The sequence below is a fragment of the Chlorocebus sabaeus genome, chromosome 8 (assembly GCF_047675955.1).
Source record: "Chlorocebus sabaeus isolate Y175 chromosome 8, mChlSab1.0.hap1, whole genome shotgun sequence".
Classification (NCBI taxonomy): domain Eukaryota; kingdom Metazoa; phylum Chordata; class Mammalia; order Primates; family Cercopithecidae; genus Chlorocebus; species Chlorocebus sabaeus.
The window spans coordinates 112,958,771-112,983,968 of NC_132911.1; the positions used below are offsets into that span (position 1 = coordinate 112,958,771).

General features: G+C 37.8%; 1 protein-coding gene across 1 annotated transcript in view; it reads right to left on the reverse strand.

Annotated features, from left to right (window-relative positions):
* NUDCD1 (NudC domain containing 1) overlaps positions 1-25,198 on the reverse strand; it is an 89,848-nt gene that overhangs the window by 36,683 nt on the left and 27,967 nt on the right. Inside the window, exons 3-6 of the mRNA XM_008001359.3 lie at positions 17,377-17,562; positions 14,026-14,206; positions 10,418-10,600; positions 1,624-1,828 (exon numbers count right to left, since the gene is read on the reverse strand). Of these exons, the coding sequence (XP_007999550.2) occupies positions 1,624-1,828; positions 10,418-10,600; positions 14,026-14,206; positions 17,377-17,562 (755 nt within the window). The remainder of the gene's footprint in view (positions 1-1,623; positions 1,829-10,417; positions 10,601-14,025; positions 14,207-17,376; positions 17,563-25,198) is intronic.

A 25,198-nucleotide genomic window follows, 5' to 3' on the forward strand; every position in this document is an offset into this window, starting at 1 on the left:
TAATTTTCCTAATGTCTAATGATAATTACCTTTTGATGGGCTTACTAGCTGTTCAAGCTGTTCACATATCTTCTATTGTGACAGGTCTATTCAAATAATTTGACTATTTAAAAAAAATGGCTTCTTTTTATTATGAATTTGTAAGGCTTCCTTATACACTAAGAATGAAAACCCTTTGTTTAAGATGAGTACTGTGAATATTTTTTCCCAGTCCATGGCTTACCTTTTAGTTTTCTTAATGGTATCTTTAGAAGAACAAAAATTTTTAATTTTGCCATGCAGAAAATGCCTGTTTTGATGAAGTTTAACTTATGTATTTCTTTTTTTTTGAGACGGAGTTTCTCTCTTATTGCCCAGGATGGAGAGCAATGGCCCGGTCTCGGTAACCTCCGCCTCCCGGGTTCAAGCAATTCTCCTGTCTCAGCCCCTGAAGTAGTTGGGATTACAGGCACCCGCCACCACGCCCAGCTAATTTTTGTGTTTTTAGTAGAGACGGGGTTTCACCATGTTAGTCAGGCTGGTCTCGAACTCCTGACCTCAGGCAATCCACCCGCCTCAGCCTCCTAAAGTGCTGGGATTACAGGCATGAGCCACTGTGCCTGACCACTTACGTATTTCTTTTATGGCTTTGTGTACTGAACACACAATTCACAAAAGAAATGTAAATGGAGAATTTACATAAGAAAAAATTACAATTTACAAAGAAATATTAATTATTCCGCTTTTAGAAATTTATCCTTCATATATACTTCTACACATGTGAAATAATATGTATACACACAGACATTATTGAAAACAACCTAAATTAACACAATAGAGGATTCATTGTCTAAAATGATGGTGCAGTTGATAGAATAAAATACCATGTCATAAAAGAGAATTTAATAATTTTTATATATTCATTATGGAAAGATCCCTAAGATTTATCATTGCAAGTGAACAAAACCAAGATGTATAATTGTGTAAAGTATGCGTTAAAAACTTTTTTGCTGTTGTTAGAGACAGGATTTTCTCTTTTTGCCTACTCTGGTCACAAACTCCTGGCCTCAAGCAATCCTCCTACCTCAGCATCCCAAACGTTGAGATTAGAGGCATGAGCCACTGCAGCTAGCCGCCAAAAGTAGTTTTCCTTAAAGAAAAGAAAAATGTATGTCTGGTGCTTGAATGTATGCAAAATGTAACAACAATGATTGTGAGTGGGAGGATGGGTGACCCACAGGCTTGTGTTGGAGGTAGACTTCTCACTCTATATCCTTTTGTATATTTTAAATTTTAAAGAATGGAAATATATTATCAAGCCAGCAAATTAAAGTTAAAAAAATTATTTCTATTAAAAAGTTTGAAAAAGTGCAATTTAAAATAAATAGCCATTTTCAACTATGATTATTATTGTATCCAGAGCTGGTAAAACAAAGCACTACCATATTCTCCAAGTGATAATTATGCTATTATCTTTAATTTCAACTAGAAACATGCTCTTTGACACAGTAATTCTATTTTTAATGTATCTTAAGAAAAGTAACCAGTAATACAGAGAGAACTATTGTATTAATCTCTGATGTATCCACTGTGGAAAGAGTAAAAAGAAAAAAAGGTAATAGAATATTAAAATTATAAAAATACCTATTACTCTCTTTAATTATCCATGTACTGCTTTCATGATCAATGGATGAATAGAGTTTTCCTTCTAAAAACTGGTGATCCTTCAGTACAATGTTGATGTGATCAGGCAAAAACTGTACTTGAATGTCCTCCTTAGTACTGTCTTCTGGAAGCCTTATCGTTACTGTCAAATCATCTTCAGTCTGTTGCCAGTAATACAGAGGTTCTATTGGGAAAAGAAAAATGCATCATGTAATAAGAAATTAGAGAAAACATACACACACAAAAAACCTATCTAAAAGAATTTTAGTATATTTACTAGTGATTATCTCACAAAATGTAATTATAAACAAACATGCACAGATCTCTTTGAGGAATTTTCACTCACAGATTTGTAGTAATTCACATGAAAATTTCCCCTTCCAGACTCACCTAATGCTTGAGGAGATAAAGCACTCATAAAATACTAATGAAAGCAATCCTTTATCCTCATTTCTTCTCTCTCCCTCCCTTCATCCCTCTTTCACTCCTTCCCTTAAACACACACACACACACACACACACACACGCACACACACACAGTGATTTCTTAGTTCAAAAGAACACAAAATACGTTACCCAGAAAAGCTAGCAAAGTGGTTACATAATAATATCTCAATGGATAGCTTCTGCCAGATCATGGGAATGGAAGGATGTGCAAAATCGCATGCACTTTTAGTATAAATTAAAGGCCATACTACCCCAACCCTTCCTGTGCATACATCACAGTGCAGCAGGGCCCTCTCCACTCCACATCTAAGCAGACCTCCAGGCATTCAAAGCACCTCCTTGCCCAGACTGGCAGCCTGAACTGCCCCACGTTTCCTATGCGTAGATCTGGTGTAGGGGGGCCCTCTCTGCTTCACACTCAGGCAGACCTTCAGGCATTCAAAGCACCTGTTTGCCTGTTTCAACAGCCTGAGTTAACCTACATTTCCTGTGCAGAGATTTTCATACAGAGGGGCCCTCTCTGCTCCCTGCCCAGGCAGAGCTCCAGGCACCTGTAGCTCTCCTAAATTAGGAGTTCATGCCATTTCCCGAACCCTGTCCAGAGAACGTGGGGCTGGGGGTGTTTCTTAGGCACGCCTGTGGGCATTTACTGGCTGCCAGGTAGATTCTCCCTCAGCGCTGGTGCCCACACCTGCCACAGGGGGATCTGTAGGCAGATCTGCCCAGTCTCATCCTGCCCATCTTGGCACCCAATCCCCAGGGCTGAGCAGGGAGCTCAGACAACTGTGCAATCCAAGAAACAGCCCATTCCCTGAGGCAACAGAGAGTTCTCCCAGTAAACAAGGATTAAGTATATACCCAGCTGCACTGGCTGCAATTGGCTGTTACTAATAAGCACCATCTACCGGTTTGTAGGTTAAACTGCATAGCCCAATATACAACCTGCCAACAGAAGTGCATAGGGCTATGGAAGGAAAGCCCAAAGACCCTACTCAGCATTCTCTACAGTCACACCCCAAGAGAAGGAAAGAGAAAGAAAGGAAAAAAACCTCTATATATATATATATATATATATATATATATATATATATAAAATAAGGAAAGAAAGAAAAAAGAATCTTACCTGCACAGAAATATTATAAAAATTAGAAGTGCCAGGATCTCTAGATAAGAAACCAGAAAACCAAATACCGCATGTTCTCACTCATAAGTGGGAATTGAACAATGAGAACACATGGACACAGGGAGGGGAACATCACACACCAGTGTTGTCGGCGTGTGGGGGGCTAGGGGAGGGATAGCATTACGAGAAATACCTAATGTCGATGACGGGTTGATGAGTGCAGCAAATTACCATGGCAGGTGTATACCTATATAACAAACCTGCACGTTCTGCACATGTATCCCAGAACTTAAAGTATAATACAAAACAATTCAAAAAAAAAAAAAAGAAAAAGAAACCTGTGCAAGAATTGTGGCACCATAAAAAAAATCTGAATGTAGTGACACAACACAAAATATCACTAGCTCTCTAGAAATGGTCCTTAACCAAAATAGAAACTCAGAAATAAGAGACAAAGAATTCAAAGTATGGATTGCAAGGAAGCCCAACAAGATCTAAGACAAGGTTGAAAATCAATACAAAGAAACTTCTAAAGCAATCCAAGAAATGAAGGAAGAGATAAACATCTTTAAAATAAATCAATACAAACTTCTGGAATTGAAAAACTCACTTATGGAATTTCCAAATACAATTGAAAGCTTTATCAACAGATTGGACCAAGCAGAAGAAAGAATTTCAGAACCTGAAGGCCAGTCTTTCAAACTAGCTAGCTAGACAAAAATAAAGAAAAAAAGAATTTTAAAAAATGAACAAAGTCTCTTAGAAATATGAAATTATATAAAGTAACCAAACCTATGAACTACTGGCATTCCAGAGAAGAAACACTAAACAAACTGAAAAACATATTTGAGGGAATAATTCAGAAAATTTCCCTAATCCTGCTAGAGAGGTAGACATCCAGGTGTAAGAAATCAAGAGAACACCTGAGAAATACTATACAAAATGAAGATCACCAAGGCATATAGCACGAGACTGTCCAGGGTCAACACTAAAGAAAAAACCTTAAAGTCACCTAGAGAAAAGAGATTACAAACAAGGGAACCCCATTAGGCTAACAGCAGACTTCTCAGCAGAAACCTCACAAGCTAGGAGAGATTGAGGGCCTATTTGCAGAATTTTTAAAGAAATTCCAACCAAGAATTTCATATCCACTAAACTAAGCTTCATGAGTGAAAAGAGAAACAAAATCTTTTCCTGGCAAGCAAGCACTAAGAGAATTAGTTACCACTACACCAGCCTTAACAAGAGATCTTTAAGGAAGTTCTAAACAGGGAAACAGAAGAACAATATCTGCTACCACAACAACACAAGGACAGAGTCACAGTCCCTGTAAAGCAACTGCACGATAGAAACTATGAAGCAACCAGTAACAACTTCATGATAGAATCAAAACTTCACATAAGAATATTAACGTTAAATGTAAATGATCAAAACATCCCGCCTGAAAGGCACAGAGTGGAAAGTTGGAGTTTAAAAAAAAAAAAAAAAAAAAAAAAACAAGGCCCATCTGCATTCTACAAGAGACTCATCAGACACATAATGACACTCACAGGTTCAAAGTAAAGGGCTGGAGAAAAACCTGCTATGTAAATGGCAAACAAAAAGGGCAGGGGTCGCAGTTCTTACATCAGATAAAACATACTTTAAACCAACAAAGGTAAAAAAAAGATAAAGGGCATTACATAATAATAAAGGGTTTAATTCAATGAGAAGACTGAACTATCCCAAATATCCGGGTGCTCAACATTGGAGCACCCAGATACATAAAACAAGTACTTCTAGACCTATGGAGACTTAGCCACAAGACAATAGTGGGGAACTTCAACATACCACTCACAGCATCCCACAGATCATCAAGGTAGAAAACTAAAGAAAAATTATGGACTTAAATTTGACACTTGATCTAACAGACATCTACAGAAGACCCCACCCATCAACCACAGAATATAAATCCTACTCATCTGCACACAGAACATACTCCAAGATCACTCACATGCTCAGCCATAAAGCAAGTCTCAATAAATTATAAAAAATGAAATCATACCAATCATACTTTAAGATCAGAGTGGAATAAAAATAGAAATCAATACCAAGATGATCTCTCTAAAATCACACAATATCATGGAAATTATCTGGGATGCAGCAAAAGCAGTGTTAAGAGGAAAGTGCTATGTATCTACCTCAAAAAGTTAGAAAAATCTCAAATTAATGATCTAATATCACACCCAGAAGAACAAGAAAAAAACCAAATTAACACCAAAACTAGCAAAAGAAATAACTAAAATCAAAGCAGAACGGAATGAAATTGAGACCCAAATATCCAAACAAAGAATCCATGAGACCAAAAGTTTTTTTTTTGAAAGGATAAACAAGATCAATAGGCTGTTAGCTAGATTAACAAAGAGAAGACGCAAATAAACACAGTCAAATCCAGAGACTATTATGAACCCCTGTATTACCCAAACTAGAAAATTCAGAGAAAATGGATAAATTCCTAGAAAACAATCTCCCAAGACTGAATCAGAAAGAAACTGAAACCTTGAGGAGACCAATATCAAGTTCCAAAATTCAATCAGTCATAAAAAATCTATCAACCAAAGAAAGCCCTGGGCAGATGGATTCACATCCACATTCTATTAGACATACATGGAAAAGCCGGTACCAATTCTACTGAAACTATTCCAAAAAAATCGAGGAGGAGGAACTCCTCCCCAACTCACTCTATGAAGGCAGCATCACCTTGATACCAAAACCAGGCAAAGACACACACACAAATAAAAATTACAGGTCAATATCCCTGATGAACACAGATGCAAAAATGTTCATCAAAATACTAGCAAGCTGAATCCAACAGCACATCAAAAACTTAATTGACTATGATCAAGTAGGCTTCCTTCCTGGGGATGCAAAGTTAGTTTAACATATGCAAATCAATAAATGTGATTCACTACATAAACAGAATTAAAAACGAAAATCATAGAACACCTCAATAGATGAAGAATAAGTGTTCAATAAAATTCCACATCCCTTCATTTTACAAATCCTCAAGAAACTAGGCATCAAAGGAACATACTTCAAAATAACAAGAGCCATCTACGACAAACTCACAGCCAACATCATACTGAAGAGGCGAAAACGAAGCATTCCTCTTGATAACTGAAACAAAACAAGGATGCCTACTCTCAACAGCTCTTATTCAACATAGTCCTGGAAGTACTAACCAGAGCAATCAGGCAAAAGAAATAAATAAAAGGTATCCAATTAGGAAAAGTCAAACTTTGCAGATGATATAATTCTATACCTAGAAAATCCTAAAGATTCCACCAAAAGCCTCCTGGAACTGACAAATGGCTTCAGTAAAGTTTCAGAATACAAAATCAATGTATGAAAACCAGTAGCATTTCTACAAACCAATAATGTTCAAGCTGAGAGCCAAATCAAGAACACAATCCCATTTACTGTAGCTACCAATAATAATAATAATAATAATAATAATAAAATACCTAGGAATTCATCTAACAAGGAGGTGAAAGATCTCTGCAAGGAGAATTACAAAGCACTGCTGAAAGAAATAACAGATGACACAGATAACTGGAAAAACATTCCAAGTTAATGGGTTGGAAGAATCAATATCATTAAAATGTCCATACTGCTCAAAACAGTCTACAGATTAAATGCTATTCCTATCAAACTGCCAGTATTATTTCACAGAACTAGAAAAAACTATTCTAAAATTCATATGTATCCAAAAAAGAGCCCAAATAGCCAAAGCCAACCTAAGCAAAAAGAACAAATCCAGAGGCATCACACTAACTGACCTCGGAGTATACTACAGGGCTACAATAACCAAAAAGGGTACAAAAACAGATACACAGACCAGTGGACCAAGAAATAAAGCCACACACCTATACTCATCTGATAATCTTGGATAAAGGCAGCAAAAACAAGCAATAGGGAAAGGAGTCCCTATTCAATAAGGGTGCTGGGATAGCTGGCTAGCCATACGCAGAAAAATGAAACTGGTTCCCTACCTCTCACCATATACAAAAATTAACTCAAGATGAACTGAAGATTTAAATGTAAGACCTCAGACTGTAAGAATCTTAGAAGAAAACCTAGGAAACACCATTGTGGACACTGGCCTTGAAAATGAATTATGACTAAGTACTCAAAAGTAATTTCAACAGCAAAAAAACTGACAAATGGTACCTCATTAAATGAAAGACTTCCTCCACAGAAAAAGAAACTATGAGTAAACAAATTATAGAATCAGAAAAAATATTTGCAACTATGCACCCAACAAAAGTCTAATATCAAGGCTCTATAAGGAACTTAAACAACTGAACAAGCAAAGAACAAATAACTCCATTAAAAAATAGGCAAAAGACATGAACAGCACTTCGCAAAACAAGACATACAAATGGCCAACATGCAAAAATACTCATCACTAATCATCAGCACTATCAAAACTACAAGGATAGTATCATCTCACACCAGTCAGAATGGTTATTAATAAACAGTCAAAAAACAACACATGCTGATAAGGCTGTGGATAAAAGAGAATGCTGATACACTATTGGTGGGAATGTCAATTAATTCAGCCCCTGTGGAAAGCAGTTTGAAGATCTCTCAAAGAACTTAAAACAGAACTACAGTTCAACCCTGTAATCTCAACACTGGGTGTGTGTGTGTGTGTGTGTGTGTGTGTGTGTGTGTGTATATATATAAAAATAAGTAATTTTTTTGCCAAAAAGACACATGGGCTAGTAGTTCATCACAGCACTATTCACCACAGTAAAGACATGGAATCAACATAGGTGGCCATCAACAGCAGACTGAAAAAAACAATGTGGCACATATACACTATGGAATACTACACAGCCAGGTAAAAGAACAAAATCATGTCCTTTGCAGAAACATGAATATAGCAAGTTGCCATAATCCTATGCAGATTAGTGCAGGAACAGAAAATCAAACACCACATGATCTCACTTATAAGTGTGAGCTAAACACTGGGTACTCATGGACATAAAGATGGCAACAACACACACTACGGACTACTAGAGGGGCTAGAAAGGGTTGAAAAAATAACTGTTGGGTACTATGCTCAGTACCTGGGTGACAGGATCAATCGTACCCCAAATCTCAGCACCATGTAAATACACTCAGGTAAAACAACATTCACATGTAGTCCCTGAATCTAAAATAAAAGTTGAAATTTTAAAAATGTATTAATTAATTAAAGGCCATGGATGTAGACTAAAGGGAAAGTTACAATTTTTTAATCACTTCCCCACTGTATACATTGTTGAATGTATACAAACACCGAAATAATTTTCTTAATTATCGGTTTCTTTGACTACCTTTCTATGCCTTTAGAGATTGTGTTTTAGGTCTTTAAAAACATATTATTAAAATGCCAAACAGCCAATAGATAATACCAGTCTTCCTGAAGTTAACAGAAAGGAAACCAGTATATATATTAATATTCAGAAAGTATTACACATGCCAATCAATGACCAAACTACCCATAATTTTAAAAAATTACAACACTTTTCCTTTATTACTGTGAAAATCCTATGACAAAATAAACAATGAATTTGGGGGGAAGTCAAGATATAGCATGAGATGTTATCAAGAAAAACAATACCTATGGTAGTAATTTAAACACACAATGTGTCCCACTTAGGCTTTCAATCTCTCTTGGAACTACATGGTTCCAAGTTATCTGGGCAGAATGGCTCCAAAGATTAAGGCATTCATTCTAGTCCCTCACAATTGCTTACCAAAGGAATTCTAAAGACGCATGATCTAGAGAAATAAATAGCTATTCTGGCTAAGCTTTAGATGAGGTTAGCATCCTAATTAGACAAAATAGTAACATTTATTCAGGAAAGGATCTTAAGAGATAATCTAACAAAAAACGAATCCCATATGAGGAAACGAACGTGTTAAAAGTCTGAAGGCCTACTAAGTTCAAGATTTGTATTCAGAGGTGCATATATTTATAAACTCTGTGGAAAATATTTTTCAATTATACACTACATTAATATTTTCAAATTTTTTCAAATAATTCATTTTTTAAGGCATCCAAAAATAGTAAACCTAGGTTGCTCTGCTTATGGAGTAGCCATTCTTTTATTTCCTTACTTTCTTAATCAACGTGATTTCACTTAAAAATAAAAAGGTAAAACCAATTTTTAAAATAATTAACTTGTTTAACAAAAAAGGTAGATTCAAAGAAAAATATGTATAATTATTAAATATTGTAAAAATCTCTGTTAAGCAAAATATACTATTCTCTGGCTATGAACATCAGAAATATGAACAGTAATTATTACAGAGGAATGTTCTCTTGAATAGTTTTAAAAGAATGTCTGTTCTTTATTTACAAATATAAATTTCTTCTGAAATTTCTTGTTAGTCTTATCCTGTTTTTTTTTTTTTTTGAGACAGAGTCTCACTGTCGCCCAAGCTGGAGTGCAGTGGCACAATCTCGGCTCACGGCAACATCTGCTTCCTGGGTTCAAGCAATTCTCCTGCCTCAGCCTCCCAAGTAGCTGGCACTACAGTTGCCTGGGACCGTGCCCAAATTTTTTTTTTGTATTTTTAGTAGAGATGGGGTTTCATCGTGTTAGCCAGAATGGTCTCGATCTCCCGACCTTGTGATCCGCTCGCCTAGGCCTCCCAAAGTGCTGGGATTACAGACGGGAGCCACTGTGTCTGGCCAGTCTTTTCATGCTAAAACATAACCTTCATGCATTCATTCAACATTGATAAAATTATGTGATTCTGCCCTCAAGGAACTTACTTTCAGTTTAGTATAAAAGGTAAGAACAGGTAGGTTAGCTTAATTTATTTTTAAAAATTAGTATCTTCAATATTACACTATTAATACCATCAACACTAATAGCAAATAGACATTATTTATTTATTTGATAACTATTTATTAAGCATCTAATCAAGAAAGCTAATAAATGATTTTTTAAAAAAACATTTTGGTAATAACAAAATGATCAAATTAAACCAGTTCATTCACACTATTACGGTAGTATACCTTACAAAAGACTTTTGGAAAATATATGAGAAAATAAAGAAAAAATTATGCATTTATCTTGCCCATGTAGAACTATTAACTGGGAAAACAAAAGACAAATATATGTTTATGCAAATACAAACAAGCACTTTTAAGAATAAAAATTACCTTTGATTTTCTCTGACATGTCTTCATCCATATTTTCTTCAAGATCTTGACCAGCCTGAACAAATGTGAAAGACTTGTAAGATACAATCATTAGACCATTTCCATCGGGCTCAATAGCAGCATAATGTGGCACTGACTTTCCACAGAGAATATCACGCTTAATAATTTCATATTTTTTCTTATCTGTAAGAAAAAGTATTTTAGAACAAAACATTACAAATAAAAACTATTATCAAAATATTCTGATACTTAAATATTGATTTTAATTATAATTAAATACTTTTAATGTACTATTAAAAGGTATACTATTAAGAGTCTTTTCCTAAGGTAAACAATTTACAACCTAATTTTCTGTAAATAAGTCCCTATTTTAAAATGCTGGGTCTGGTGAAATTTATTCCTGATTGTCCTGTCCAATGTGGTAGTCACTGGCCACAAGTGGCTACTTAAAATTAAGTAAAATTTAAATTCCTCAGTCACAGTAGCCACATTTTAATTGCTCAACAGCTACACATGGCTAGTAGTTACTGCAGTGAATGGTACACATATAAGACATGTCCATCTTGGAGAAATCTCTATTAGACAGCAGTGCCCCAGAACTCCAACATGACTGGCTTACTTGGAATAACAGCTTCTGTATGACCTACCTCTCCTTGACTAAAGCCTGTCTGCCTTCTCAGCAGGTATGTGATACGCATCTTCTGAAAAGTCACAAATTGAGGACAAGGGGAAACATGCAGTGTGGACTATTTTTCTGCCTGCTCTAACTCCTGATAAGGGGTATTTTAACAATGAAATAAATTTATAGCAGAAATAATTTTTATAACCCACTCAAGACATTTATATATATGCTTATAATTAAACATAAATTAGTGCTACTTTTAAGATATAAACAACTGTATTCCAAAAGTTTCTGACAAATTGAATTTATTTTCCTATAAAGACAGTAATTTTTTGCTTTAAAAAGTACTCAAATATTTTAGCTGACTCCATACTTTTACCTATACTGTTATTCTTTAAAGTGGGTTGTACTTGTAGGCTTCATACTGAGTAGTCAAAAATCACAACTCAATGTCATATTATTATGAGTTTTTACATAATAATACCATCTGTTCTAAAATATCTCATTGTTTTTACTCAAAATCCTCACCTACATTCACACATTCAATTCACACATATTTAAGGACAGGCTTGTAATTTACTGAATGAACAAAACTCCTACACTTCCCCTATAGATACATGTAGGGCCAAAAGTCCTACTTGACTTTAAAGATCCAAACACAGACGTTACATATTTCTAGGGTGGCCTTTCCCAACATGCATGGAACAGAAAGGAATAGGAATTCTAAAAAACTGGATTCCATGGTTAAATATGTGGAGAAATGCTAGGTTAAAATTAAGCATAAATTTTTTTGTTTGTTTGAGACAGGGCCTTGCTCTGTTGCCCAAGCTAAAATGCAGTGGCAAGATCACAGCTCACTGTAGCCTCAAACTCCCAGGCTCAAGCAATCCTCCCACCTCAGCATCCAGAGTAGCTGGGATTATAGGTGCACACCACCATGCCGAGCTAATGTTTTTGTAATTTTTGTACAGACAGGGCCTCACTACGTTGCCCAGACTGGTCTCAAACTCCTGGGCTCAAGTGATCCGCCTGCTCTGACCTCCCAAAGTGCTGAGATAACAGGTATGAGCCTCTGCATCTAGCCTAAATTTTTTTTACTCACAATTTTTAGAAACTTTAATATGCTTAATGTGCAATGGAGTTATTTTATGCCCACATTTTCAAACTTATGTGACCATAAATATAATTTATGAAATGTTTCATTCAAAATAGTTTACAAAAACACAGTTCTGTTAATTAAAAAGAAAAAGAAAAAAATCATATTAGTAATAGTCTGGGAGAGAAGGAAGAAGATATAAAAGAAAGATAAAGGGAACAATAAAGAGAATTAATGATTCTACAACTACAATCTTGGGAGAAAAAAGGTTAGTCTCAATGTATCTGTCCAGTTGAGGCAAAGAAATGAAGACAAAGGGGATGGAGAAGATAGAGCTGGAGCAGAGTACTGCTATGTTCTGAGGCAATTTGATGAGTTACCACAGACTGAGAAAAAGATGTTACAGAAGCAAGTGTCTTGGAGAAAGGAGGAGGAATATGCATGACAGTGTCTCCTGTAAGATTTTGAATTATGTACCTTAAAAAAATTAAGGTTTCCATTATCTAAAGCAGGGGTTCTGCAAACTAGGACCCTTGAGTCAAAGCTGAATCTAGGTCTATTTTTGTATGGCCTGTGAGCTAAGCATGAGTTTTATATTTTTAAATTGTTAAAATGGTAATATTTAAAGAATATTTAAATATATGTCAAAAAAACATAAAATTCAAATTTCAATGTCCATAAAGTATGATTGGAACACAGCTATACTCATTCATTTATATATTGTCTATGGCTGCTTTTGCACTGTGTCGGTATACTCGGATAGCTGTGACATAGATCTTATGGTTACCAACTGGGACTTCAAAAAAGTTTTCTAGTATCTAATTTAAAGTTTAAAGTTACTGTGTTCCTCTAGAGATAAAACTACAACACCAAAAAGAACTAATAAATTATATTGAATACTTCAAAGAATAAATCTAGGAGACTTATTCAGTTTATTTATAAACTATTTTGAGATATCTATTAGATAGATAGATAGACAGACAGACAGACAGACAGCTGTTTGTTTTAGAATAAAAGGCAAAACCCTCTTACAAAACAACTGCTAATGTCTTTATTGAATTGCAAACTAGTAGCTAAGGTGAAGAAATATTTTTCTATAGTGATGAGTGATAATTTAATTTATATTAACTTACTCATAAATGAGTCAGCTAATAAAAACTACTGAGAAAAAGAGCATAGAGTCATTATGGAAACAAGCACTCTCAGTACTCAACTACAATTAAAAAGAAAACACTCAATGAGTCAGTAGGAACTAAGCAAAGGCAAAGAGCTTTCTCAATACCACTAAAAAAAATCCTAATTAATTCATGAGATTGTAATTTTTAAAGTCAAGTTAGAAGCTTGACAGACAGCTTCAAACAGACCAAGGTTCAGGACTATTCTAAACATGGGAGCACAGTAACAGTTTTCTTAAATGTAGAAACAAATAATGAAGTTCAATTAGATTTAAAAGAAATCATACTTGTAATTTAATGAAATAAAGACATTCATTTCCAAGTAAGTATTTATATTTATTTACATTTAAATTATACTATAATTTATTAACTTACATTTAGTTTTAGGTATAAATTTTTGTGCATCACACATATATATGCATATATTTTTGTATATATTAAAAATACACCTGTTAAATTATTCAAAACTTATATAACAATGTCTTCTTTTATATAAAACGCATAATTGGCTGTGGAAGCACACTGCATTTTTTTTCTATAAAATATACCTGAGGAAAAAACTACCTATACATATTCATTCCACCAGTGGTGGCAGGTGCCAGAATTGTAACACAATGCCCAAGAAAAAGCAAACAGCATTTACAGGGACAGTTTTGCGTTTCAAAATCTACTAAATAATGGCAACCAGTAGAGAGAGATTCAGATTTTGTTTTACCTTTATTTTTCTTACTGATAGTGACCCACTCCAGAGAAACATAGAAACCACTTCCTTTCATATCCAATTCTTCTTTCTCTACTCGAAGAAGTAGGGTAGCTATAGAATGTTCTTCAGCATTTAGCAATGAGATACTGTGAATTATGATAAAAGGATCCCCAAGTTCTTCATTAAACATAATCTACAAAACAAAATTAGACACACAAAAATGTGTACATAATTACATGAACACAGATAGCACAGACGGAATACATAAGATTCTGGTGATTCAACAGTTACTTTGGACACTATTACAAGAAATTTAAAAAGAGAAAGGCCTTTACATAAAGACTGCGAGTTTAGATAATGTTCCCTGAGGACAGAACTTTTAAGAAAATATTTATCTGTGTAAGAAAAAACTGATCATTAGTCTTGGCTACCTTGCTTCCTCTCAGTTTCCAGATACTGCATATGAATGTGCATGTGTATACGCCTTTTTCCTGTTTGTTTATTCTCTAGAAGTTTACAAAGGCAAGAGTAAAAAACATTGAAGAATAAATCACCAAAACATGTTTTTTCTCAAAAACAGAAAAGCCTATTAGCATTTAAGAATAAGTTAATAAACTCTATTTAAAATATAATCCTAAAGTGTTTTTTGAAAAGCAAAAAAGCATCATATAAAAACACACAAAATCTTACCTAAGCATCATACAGAAACACACAAAATCTTATCAAATTCCTTCTTATACCACAAACACAAGATCTCAACTACTATTATATTTTTAAGAGTAAATACAAAATAAAGAACGTTTTAAGGCTGCTTCCTTTTTTTTTTTTTTTTGAGACGGAGTCTCGCTCTGTCGCCCAGGCTGGAGTGCAGTAGCCGGATCTCAGCTCACTGCAAGCTCCACCTCCCGGGTTTACGCCATTCTCCTGCCTCAGCCTCCCGAGTAGCTGGGACTACAGGCGCCCGCCACCACGCCCGGCTAGGTTTTTTTTTGTATTTTTTAGTAGAGATGGGGTTTCACCGGGTTAGCCAGGATGGTCTCGATCTCCTGACCTCGTGATCCACCCGTCTCGGCCTCCCAAAGTGCTGGGATTACAGGTTTGAGCCACCGCGCCCGGCCATAGGCTGCTTCCTAAACAAGATTTCCAAATAAAATATGGACAGTTGAGAAAAAGCCTAACTGAAAAAAAGGTTGCTTAAAAACAAAAACAAAAACAAAAAACCCTATACCTGGAATCTACTCCTACTTGAAAACTTATCTACTCCTACTTGAAAACTTACAAAGAAAAGTGTGCTTTAATGTCATCAACTTCCCTATGTATTTGAACATCTGCCAAAATCATTCAAGTAGTGGGCCTTCAGAATCCGTTCTTAAGATTTCCATAAACTGAAAAAGCAAAAACTTAAAAAAAAAAAATCCTTAAATACTCAAAACAGAGATGACAGATGAAGGCAGGTTTTTATTGGTTGATTGGGTTTTGCTTTTGTTTGGGGAACAGTGGAAACAAAAGGGAAGAACAGAAAATGACAAGTTTTGGCAGGAACAAGTAGCTAGTTTATGGTTTCTTTTTTTCTTTCTGGAATGAAACCAAAAGAGTAGATGGCATACTTTTAAAAATTGTTAGGCTGATGTTTCTAGTTTTCTGAACAAGCTCAGCATCTAAATTGTGATACCGCAGATACACAGCGCTTCCATGGTATTAGAGGCAATACATTTGGAAAGCAAGCTATCTCCTTTAATTTCTCTTTTTAAACTTCAGTAATCGCCACTACCACCCTTGGTCCCCTTTCCCCTTACCATGCTCCATAATCACTTCCACTTTCAGCTTCTTCTCTTTTACACTAATTACCCTAAAGTTCTAAAACCCTCCTAAATTGTTTCTTAAAAGTGACCAATAATATAACACAGTATCCCTCCCACCTCCATTAATGCCCAAGTCTCCTCCCTCTCCTACCAGTACTTAGTCAAAACTATTATCAGCTGAAAACATCTGCTAAGGGAGCTTATTTCATTAGGGCAGTATACACTAAAGAAGCCACAGGTATATTTAAGTTTTTAATTTATTTAAAAGATATTATTGAAGGCCTAATACATGCCAAGGGGATACACAAAACAAAACCAAAAGAAGTATAAGTTCATATAAAATAATGTGTGGTATTATTTTTAAGATGAAAGTGAGCCAAGTAGGTTTGTCTTGTTCAAAATCTACAGAATCCATACAGCTCAATACCATATAAATTCCCACTCTCTCTCTCCTGTCCATTATTCTCAAAATACCTTCCAACTGTTTCAGGTAGCTGTGCTACATACCACATTACTTCTGTTTTTCAGAAAAATTAAAGTTGTTACTAAAGGCCAAAACAGAAATTGTCACAGTATCCAATGAATATTTGAAACTGTGAATGTAACAGGCTCTGGTAAATAGGCTACTGCTGTTCTGGTTATTTACTGTGTATTTTGAACATACTATAATTTGGTAGTATAACCTTTAGTATAACTTAGTAAGGTAGGTAAACTATTTGGTTCTAAGACCTCCCTGGTTTTTTTCAAGTAATTAAAGCCTGGTCTTTGCAGGCATCTGTTGGTCAGATGAAATTATTTTATAAGATATAAATATATTAAGCTCGCATCTCTTTACCCAGAACTAAAGGCTACCTGCTGAGATTCAGACAGTAGCAATATTACAATACACTTATTAGCATAACTCAAAGGAGCTGAAGCAGTAAACTAAATCTTTTGATTATCTGCTTGGCATCATTTTCTTCTACTTTCAAAAACTGTAGTTCTAGAGAAATTAATTCCTTATTTATTACTATTATTACTATTATTATTATTACTATTAAAACCCCAACCTACCCTTTAGATTTATATCTAACTTTTTAAATTAAAGTAAAAATGTTGTCTTGGAAATTGGCATGTAACTATATATTTATATCACATATTTTTCTAAATACAGAATATTCTGGTAATTTGACCACTATTTGACCAATGTAAACATCCCAGAAAATCTAACATAATGGTAGAGGAGAAAAACATCCTAACATAAGCTTTTGGTCAATTCTTCTTCAAAAAGGAAGAGGCAATGTCAGCGCTTAGTGAAGTACTCTACGCGTATAAAATATCTGCTGAAAAATGAATGCAATTCTTGACAATTGCACTGACTCCAGATCAAAATAGGAATGGTTAATGTAACAGTTTGTGAAAAATATACATTTTATAATTTAGTTAAAAAGAGATCCAAAACATTATATATCAAACAACAGATCACATGTAAACCATCCTTGAAAAGTGTCATTTTAAAATAAGTCGGGTGTAATTTACATATACTTTCTGGACTTTGCATAAGTCTCAAACAAACCCTCACCTCCCATTTTTCAGAAGCGCTATTTCCACGTTCACTTGTTCCAATGACATACAATCTTCCAGTTCCATCTGACAAGGTAACCCAGGTAGAAGATGTGAAATGGATAGACGCACAAAGACGGTTGTCACATGCTGTCAAATCCGTAGGAAGTCGAAACACCTCTCGTGGTTTTCCTAAGGCAGTGTCCTAAAAAGAAGACCAAACATTATACATTAATCTCTTCCTCTTCACTGATCCACACACACACAAAATAAATGTCTGCAGTGTGGTGGTTTCTCTCCTTTTTAAGAGTTGGAGTCTAATTCCTTTTCCTTTGAGTGTGAGCTGTCCTACTGATTCACTTTTAACAAAAATACATAGATGTGACAGATGGTATGTGACTTCAAGAACTAGTCATAAAAGACTACATTTTCTACCTCACTCTCTCTCGGATCGCACATTCTGAGGGAGGCTAGCTACCATGCTATGAATACGCTTAAGGCAGGCCCATGGACAGACCCATATGGGGAGGACGTGACGGCTCTTGCCAACAATCAGCATTCCATGAGTTAATCATTTCAAAAATGTATGCTTTAGCCCTAGTCAAGGCTTCGGATGACTGCAGCCCTGGCTATCATTTTGGCTATAAACTCATGAAAAAATCATGAGCCAGATCACCCACCTGAACTACTCCCTGATTTCTGACCATAGAAACTGATATGATAAATGGTTATTGTTTCAAGTCACTAAGTTTTGAAGTTGTCGTATAATGACAGAAAACTAATACAATGCAGTAATCTAGTTTTCATTCTCTTTATTTTAGAGTTAAAGATCAGTATTTTTAACTTACTAGTTAGAAATACCACATCATGTTCAAAAGAGACAAGAGTCTGCAGTATGAAAACACTACATTTAGCCTACTACGAATCTAGGTTTTTGTTAACAAATTTCAATTGGGTCTATGTACTTATAATATAAACCTATGAGTTGCTGCTAGGGTTTGAATGTTGTATCCTCCCTAAAAGCTGAGTTAAAACCTAATCACCAAAGTGATGTTACTAGAAGTTAGGTCCTCTAGTCACTAGGGCTCCACACTGGTGACTGGGAATAAGTAACCTTAGAGAAGGAACCGAAAGAGGGAGTTTGTCTCTTTTTCCCCCTCTGCCTTCTGTCATGTGAGGGCATATTATGCCTCCTTTCTGGAGAATGCAATGTTCAAGGCATCATCTTGGAAGCAGAGACTGAACCCTTACCCAATACCAAACCTGCCAGAACCTGGATCTTGGAATTCTCAGCTTCCAGAAGTCAGAGAAATAAATTTCTGTTTTTATAAATTACCAATTCTCAGGTATTTCGTTACAGTAGCACAAATGGACTACAACAGTTACATCATTAAAATGTTTCACAAGAGAATACATTTTTAAAGGTCTATAATTCAGAAAATAAACTTCCTCTCATATACCAAACTGCACTCAAATTCAACCATTTGTTTTTGTTGCTGAACTCTATAAGTTTTCTATAGGAGAAAAGTAATCCTTTATATCCATATTTCATTCCCTGCTCCTAGAACTTAGATCTATATATGTTATAATATTTAAATAAACTGTATACAATGTCCTTAGTAGCCACAAAATTTTTGGTGACTCATTTTTTCTTTCTAAAGCACCTAATTTAGCTTTCTCCAAAACACCACTTTTCCTTCCTTTCATATTTTACTGCTTTACATAAATTAAATTAATACACAATGGCAAGCAGAGTTCACATTAAGTTTGCAGAATGATCAAATCTGAGTATCAGTGATCTAAAACCACAAGCAAGAAACAGAATCATACCAGTATAGTACTAAGTAGCCTATTAGTAGTAAACATTAAGCTTACTGTGATCTTCCATCAGTATGTTTTACAGAGAGAATAGAGACTATCAATTAACCCATTCAGTATGTTAAGTGGAGGTCAATTAAGATAAATTTTACTGTAGGTCATATCATTTAGAGGATGATGTGGTATTTCCAGTTAGTGAAAAAAAAAGAAAATAGACTAGTCCACAAATGCTACTGGGACACCAGAGAACTTCTGGGAAAAATTAAACTTATTCTCTCCCTCATACCATAAATGAAAATACGCCATATTCCAGTAGATCAAGTGTCTAAATGTGGTAAAGGAAAAGGAAAATAATACTGTTTTTATAATCTCAGGATGGAAAAAGTCTTTCTACACGTAAATAAAAGGCATGTAGAAGAATGGGAGATAAATATAATTCAGGGCTAATATGTATAACACAAAAAGAGCCCTTAAAACTTAACAAGAAACATATGATTATTTAAAATGTTTAGGGGGATGGGCAGATCATGGCAGACAGGAGGCAGGACTAGATAACAGCTCCAACTCTGATGGACAGAGCAACCTGTGGAGCCTCACATCATGATGTTTTGCTACAGAATGACTGCAGGAATAAATCAGGAAAGCCGAGAGAACCCACAGACCCTCTGAAGGAAGTGGATTGCTCATTGCTCCTGCAGGACCCAGGAGACACCCTAAATACTGTTAGTACCCAAACTGTGGAAGTGGGAAAGAGAGATCCCTCAAACACACACCCCCACTATGGAACCTGAAGGTCTAGGTTACGGGAGAAAATTCTGACCTTACCTGGAACTGAGTCAACTGAGAGAGCCGAGCAAAATACAGGGGTAGAGAAAGCAGCAGGGAAAGCCCTGTGAGCTTGCTGGGTTCCCTAATAAACCATTTCTGCCTGTCCTCACAGGGGTCCTTCGGGAGGGTGGCCAGAGGCACCGGGGAAAGGCCACAGGGAAAAGGAATCGTCAGCTGAATTTTGTAACATTTTGAACTGATGGAGAAGTCTCCTGGAAAAGTCTGCTTCCCAGAATTCAGGGAAGGGCGTGAATCTGGTGGGCAGACTCCACAGGCGGGTGAAGAAGGAAAGCCATATTTGCTTTAGCAGCTGGGAAATGGGTAGCCTGGAGCAAGTTCTCAGCCCTGCTTGTCCACTGCCTGGAAACAGACTTGGTGTTGTTGGCGGGGGCATGGTGGGAGTGAGACAGGCCCCTCGGATTGCATGGGAGTTTGGTGAGGCCTATGACTGCCTGCTTTCCCCCACTTCCCTGACAATCTGCATGACTCAGCAGAGGCAGCCATAATCCTCCTAGGAGCGTAACTCCATTGACCTGGAAACCTCACCCCCTTTCCCCACAGCTCTTCCTGGACATGCCCAAGAAGGGCCTGAGCTCAGACACACCTAGCCCTGCCCCCACCCAATGGTCCTTCCCTACCCACCTTGGGATCTCTAGACAAAAGGCATATATTCTTGGGAGTTCTACAGTCCCCATCCACTGTTTGTTCCTCCCCATACTACCACAGCTGATGCTCTCTGGAAAGTACCACCTCCTGACAGGGAGTCAACCAGCAAAAAAATAGTGCATTAAATCACCAAACCTAAGAACTCTCAGAGTCCATTTCACCCTGCTGACACCTCCACAGGGACAGGTGCTGGTATCCATGGCTGAGAGACCCACAAATGGTACACAACACAGGACTCCATGCGGACAACCCCAGTACCAGCCTGGAGCCTGGTAGACTTGCTGGATGGCTAGAGCCAGAAGAGAGATAACCATCACTCCAGCTCAGCTCTCAGGAGGACACATCCATAGGAAAAGGGGGAGACTACTACATCAAGGGAACACCCCATGGGACAAAAGAATCTGACAACAGCCTTGAGCCCTTGACTTTCCTTCTGACAGAGGCTACCGAAAGGAGAAGGAACCAGAAAATCAAGTCTGGTTATATGACAAAACAAGGTTCTTTAACACCTAACACCCCCCGAAAATCACAGTAGGTCACCAGCAATGAATCCAAACCCAGAATAAATCCCTGATTTACCTGAAAAAGAATTCAGGAGGTCAGTTATTAAGCTAATCAGGGAGGCACCAGAGAAAGGCAAAGCCCAACGTAAGGAAATAAAAAAAATGATACAAGAAGTGAAAGGGGAAATATTAGATGAAATAGCATAAATAAAAAACAATCAAAACTTTAGGAAACAATGGATACACTTAAAGAAATCCAAAATGCTCTGGAAAAGTCTCAGCTATAGAATCAAACAAGTAGAAGAGAGAAATTCAGAGCTCGAAGACAAGGTCTTTGAATTAACCCAATCCAACAAGGACAAAGGAAAAATAATAAGAAAATATGAACAACGCCTCCAAGAAGTCTGGGATTATGTTAAATGACCAAACCTAAGAATAATCGGCATTCCTGTGAAAGAAGAGAAATCTGAAAGTTAGGTAAACACATTTGCGGGAATAATCAAGGAAAACTTCCCCGGCCTTGCTAGATACCTAGACATCCAAATACAAGAAGCACAAAGAGTATCTGGGAAATTCACTGCAAAAAGATCATTGCCTAGGCACACTGTCTTCAAGCTATCTAAAGTTAAGACGAAGGAAAGAATCTAAAGAGCTGTGAGACAAAAGAACCAAGTAACCTATAAAGAAAAACCTGTCAGATTAACAGATTTGTCAGTAGAAGCCCTACAAGCTAGAAAGCATTAGCGCACTATCTTCAGTCTTCTCAAACAAAACAATTAACAGGCAAGAATTGTGTATCCAGTGAAACAAAGCTTCATATGTGAAGGAAAGATACAGTCTTTTTCAGACAAACAAATGCTGAGAGAATTCACCACTACCAAGCCACTGTCAGGCCTCTGAGCCCAAGCTAAGCCATCATATCCCCTATGACCTGCATGTATACATCCAGATGGCCTGAAGCAACTGAAGATCCACAAAAGAAGTGAAAATAGTCCTAACTGATGACATTCCACCATTGTGATTTGTTCCTGCCCCACCCTAACTGATATTCTCCCTGGCCCTTAAGAAGGTACTTTGTAATATTCTCCCCCGCCCTTAAGAAGGTACGTTGTAATATTCTCCCCCGCCCTTAAGAAGGTATTTTGTAATATTCTCTCTGCCCTTAAGAATGTACTTCCTATGCCTATCCCAAACCTATAAGAACTAATGATAATCCCACCACCCTTTGCTGACTCCTTTTTCGGACTCAGCCCGCCTGCACCCAGGTGAAATAAACAGCTTTGTTGCTCACACAAAGCCTGTTTGGTAGTCTCTTTACAGAGATGTGCGTGACATTTGGTGCCGAAGACCCAGGACAGGAGGACTCCTTTGGGAGACCAGTCCCCTGTCCTCGCCCTCACTCCGAGAGGAGATCCACCTACGACCTCGGGTCCCCAGACCAATCAGCCCAAGGAATATCTCACCAATTTCAAATCAGGTAAGCGGTCTTTTCACTCTCTTCTCCAGTCTCTCTTGCTACCCGTCAATCTCCCTCTTTTGCTACCCTTCAATCTCCCCGTCCTTCCAATTCCAGCTCTTTTTCCTCTCTAGTAGAGACAAAGGAGACACATTTTATCCATGGACCCAAAACTCTGGCGCCGGTCACAGACTCAGGAAGACAGCCTTCCCTTCGTGTTTAATCACTGCGGGACGCCTGCCTGATCATTCACCCACACTCCATTGGTGTCTGATCACTGCGGGGACGCCTGCCTTGGTCATTCACCCACATTCCCTTGGTGGCAAGTCAATTGCAGGGATGCCTGCTTTGGCTGCTCACCCACATTGCAGGCCAGGGCTGCTCACCCCCACCTCCCTACTCCGAGGCTCTACCTTCTCTTTTCTCTGGGCTTGCCTCCTTCACTATGGGCAACCTTCCACCCTCCTTCCTCCTTCTTCTCCCTTAGCCTGTGTTCTCAAAAACTTAAAACCTCTTCAACTCACACCTGACCTAAAACCTAAGCGTCTTATTTTCTTCTGCAACACCACTTGGCCCCAGTACAAACTTGACAATGATTCTAAATAGCCAGAAAACGGCACTTTTGATTCCTCCATCCTACAAGATCTAGATTATTCTCGTCATAAAATGGACAAATGGTCTGAGGTGCCTGACGTCCAGGCATTCTTTTACACATCGGTCCCTTTCTAATCTCTGCTCCCAATGAGACTCGCCCCAAATCTTTCTTCTTTCTCTCCTGTCTGTTCCTTCAGTCTCCACCCCAAGCTGAGTCCTGTGAATCCTTCTTTTCTACAGAGCCATCTGACCTCTCCCCTCCTTCCCAGGCTGCCCCTCGCCAGGCCGAGCCAGGTCCCAACTCTTCTTCAGCCTCTGCTCCCTGACCCTATAACCCTCCTACTACCTCCCTTCCTCACACCCAGTCTGGCTTACAGTTTCCCTCTGTGACTAGCCCTCTCCCACCTGCTCAACAATTTCCTCTTAGAGAGGTGGCTGGAGCTGAAGGCATAGCCAAGGTTAATAATGCTCCTCTTTCTTTATCAGAACTCTCCCAAATCAGTTAGCTTTTAGGCTCGTTTTCATCAAATATGAAAATCCAGTCCAGTCCATGGCCCATTTGGCAACAACCCTTAGGCGCTTTACCGCCCTAGGCCCAGTGGGGCGAGATGGCTATCTTATTCTCAATAGGCATTTTATTACCCAACCCACTCCCTACATTAAAATTAGATTCTGGCCATCAACCCCAAAACAGGACTTAACTGACCTCACCTTCAATGTGTACAATAATAGAGAAGAGTTGCAATTACTTGCCTCCGCTGTGAAAGAAACCCCAGCCACATCTCTAGCACACAAGAATTTCAAAACGCCTAAACTGCAGGGGCCAGGCATTCCTCCAGGATTCCCTCCCCAAGGATCTTGCTTCAAGTGCTGGAAATCTGGCCACTGGGCCAAGGAATGCCTGCAGCCTGGGATTCCTCCTAAACCGTGTCCCATCTGTGCAGGACCCCACTGGAAATTGGACTGTCTAACTTGCCCAGCAGCCACTCCCAGAGCCCCTGGAACTCTTGACCAAGGCTCTCTGACTGACGGCTTCCCAGATCTTCTTGGTTTAGCGGCTGAAGACTGACACTGCCCGATCACCTTGGAAGCCTACAGGACCATCACAGATGCTTTGGGTAACTCTTACACTGGAGGGTAAGTCCGTTCCCTCCTTAATCAATACAGAGGCTACCCACTCCACATTACCTTCTTTTCAAGGGCATAAATTACCTCCATAACTGTTGTAGGTATTGATGGCCAGGCTTCTAAACCCCTTAAAACTCCCCAACTCTCATGCCAACTTGGACAACATTCTTTTATGCACTCCTTTTTAGTTAGCCCCACCTGCTCAGCTCCCTTATTAGGTCGAGACATTTTAAGTAAATTATCTGCTTCCCTGACTATTCCTAGGCTACAGCCACACCTCATTGCTGCCTTTTCCCCTAGTTCAAAGCCTCCTTCACATCCTCCCCTTGTATCTCCCCACCTCAATCCACAAGTATAGGACACCTCTACTCCCTCCTTGGCAACTGATCACGCACCCCTTACCATACCATTAAAACCTAATCACCCTTACCCCGCTCAATGCCAATATCCCATCCTACAGCACACTTTAAAAGGATTAAAGCCTGTTATCACTCGCCTGCTACAGCATGGCCTTTTAAAGCCTATAAACTCTCCTTACAATTCCCCCACTTTACCTGTCCAAAAACCAGACAAGTCTTACAGGTTAGTTCAGGATCTGCACCTTATCAACCTAATTGTCTTGCCTATCCACCCTGTGGTGCCAAACCCATATACTCTCCTATCCTCAATACCTCCCTCCACAACCCGTTATTCTGTTCTAGACAAACCTAGCTGACTCCATAAATCCTAAATCCTTTCCCCACTCCCCTTTCCATTCCTTAAAAAACAGCCCTAAAAGCTGCTCTGACACTAGCTCTCCCTAACTCATCCCAACCTTTTTCATTACACACAGCTGAAGTGCAGGGCTG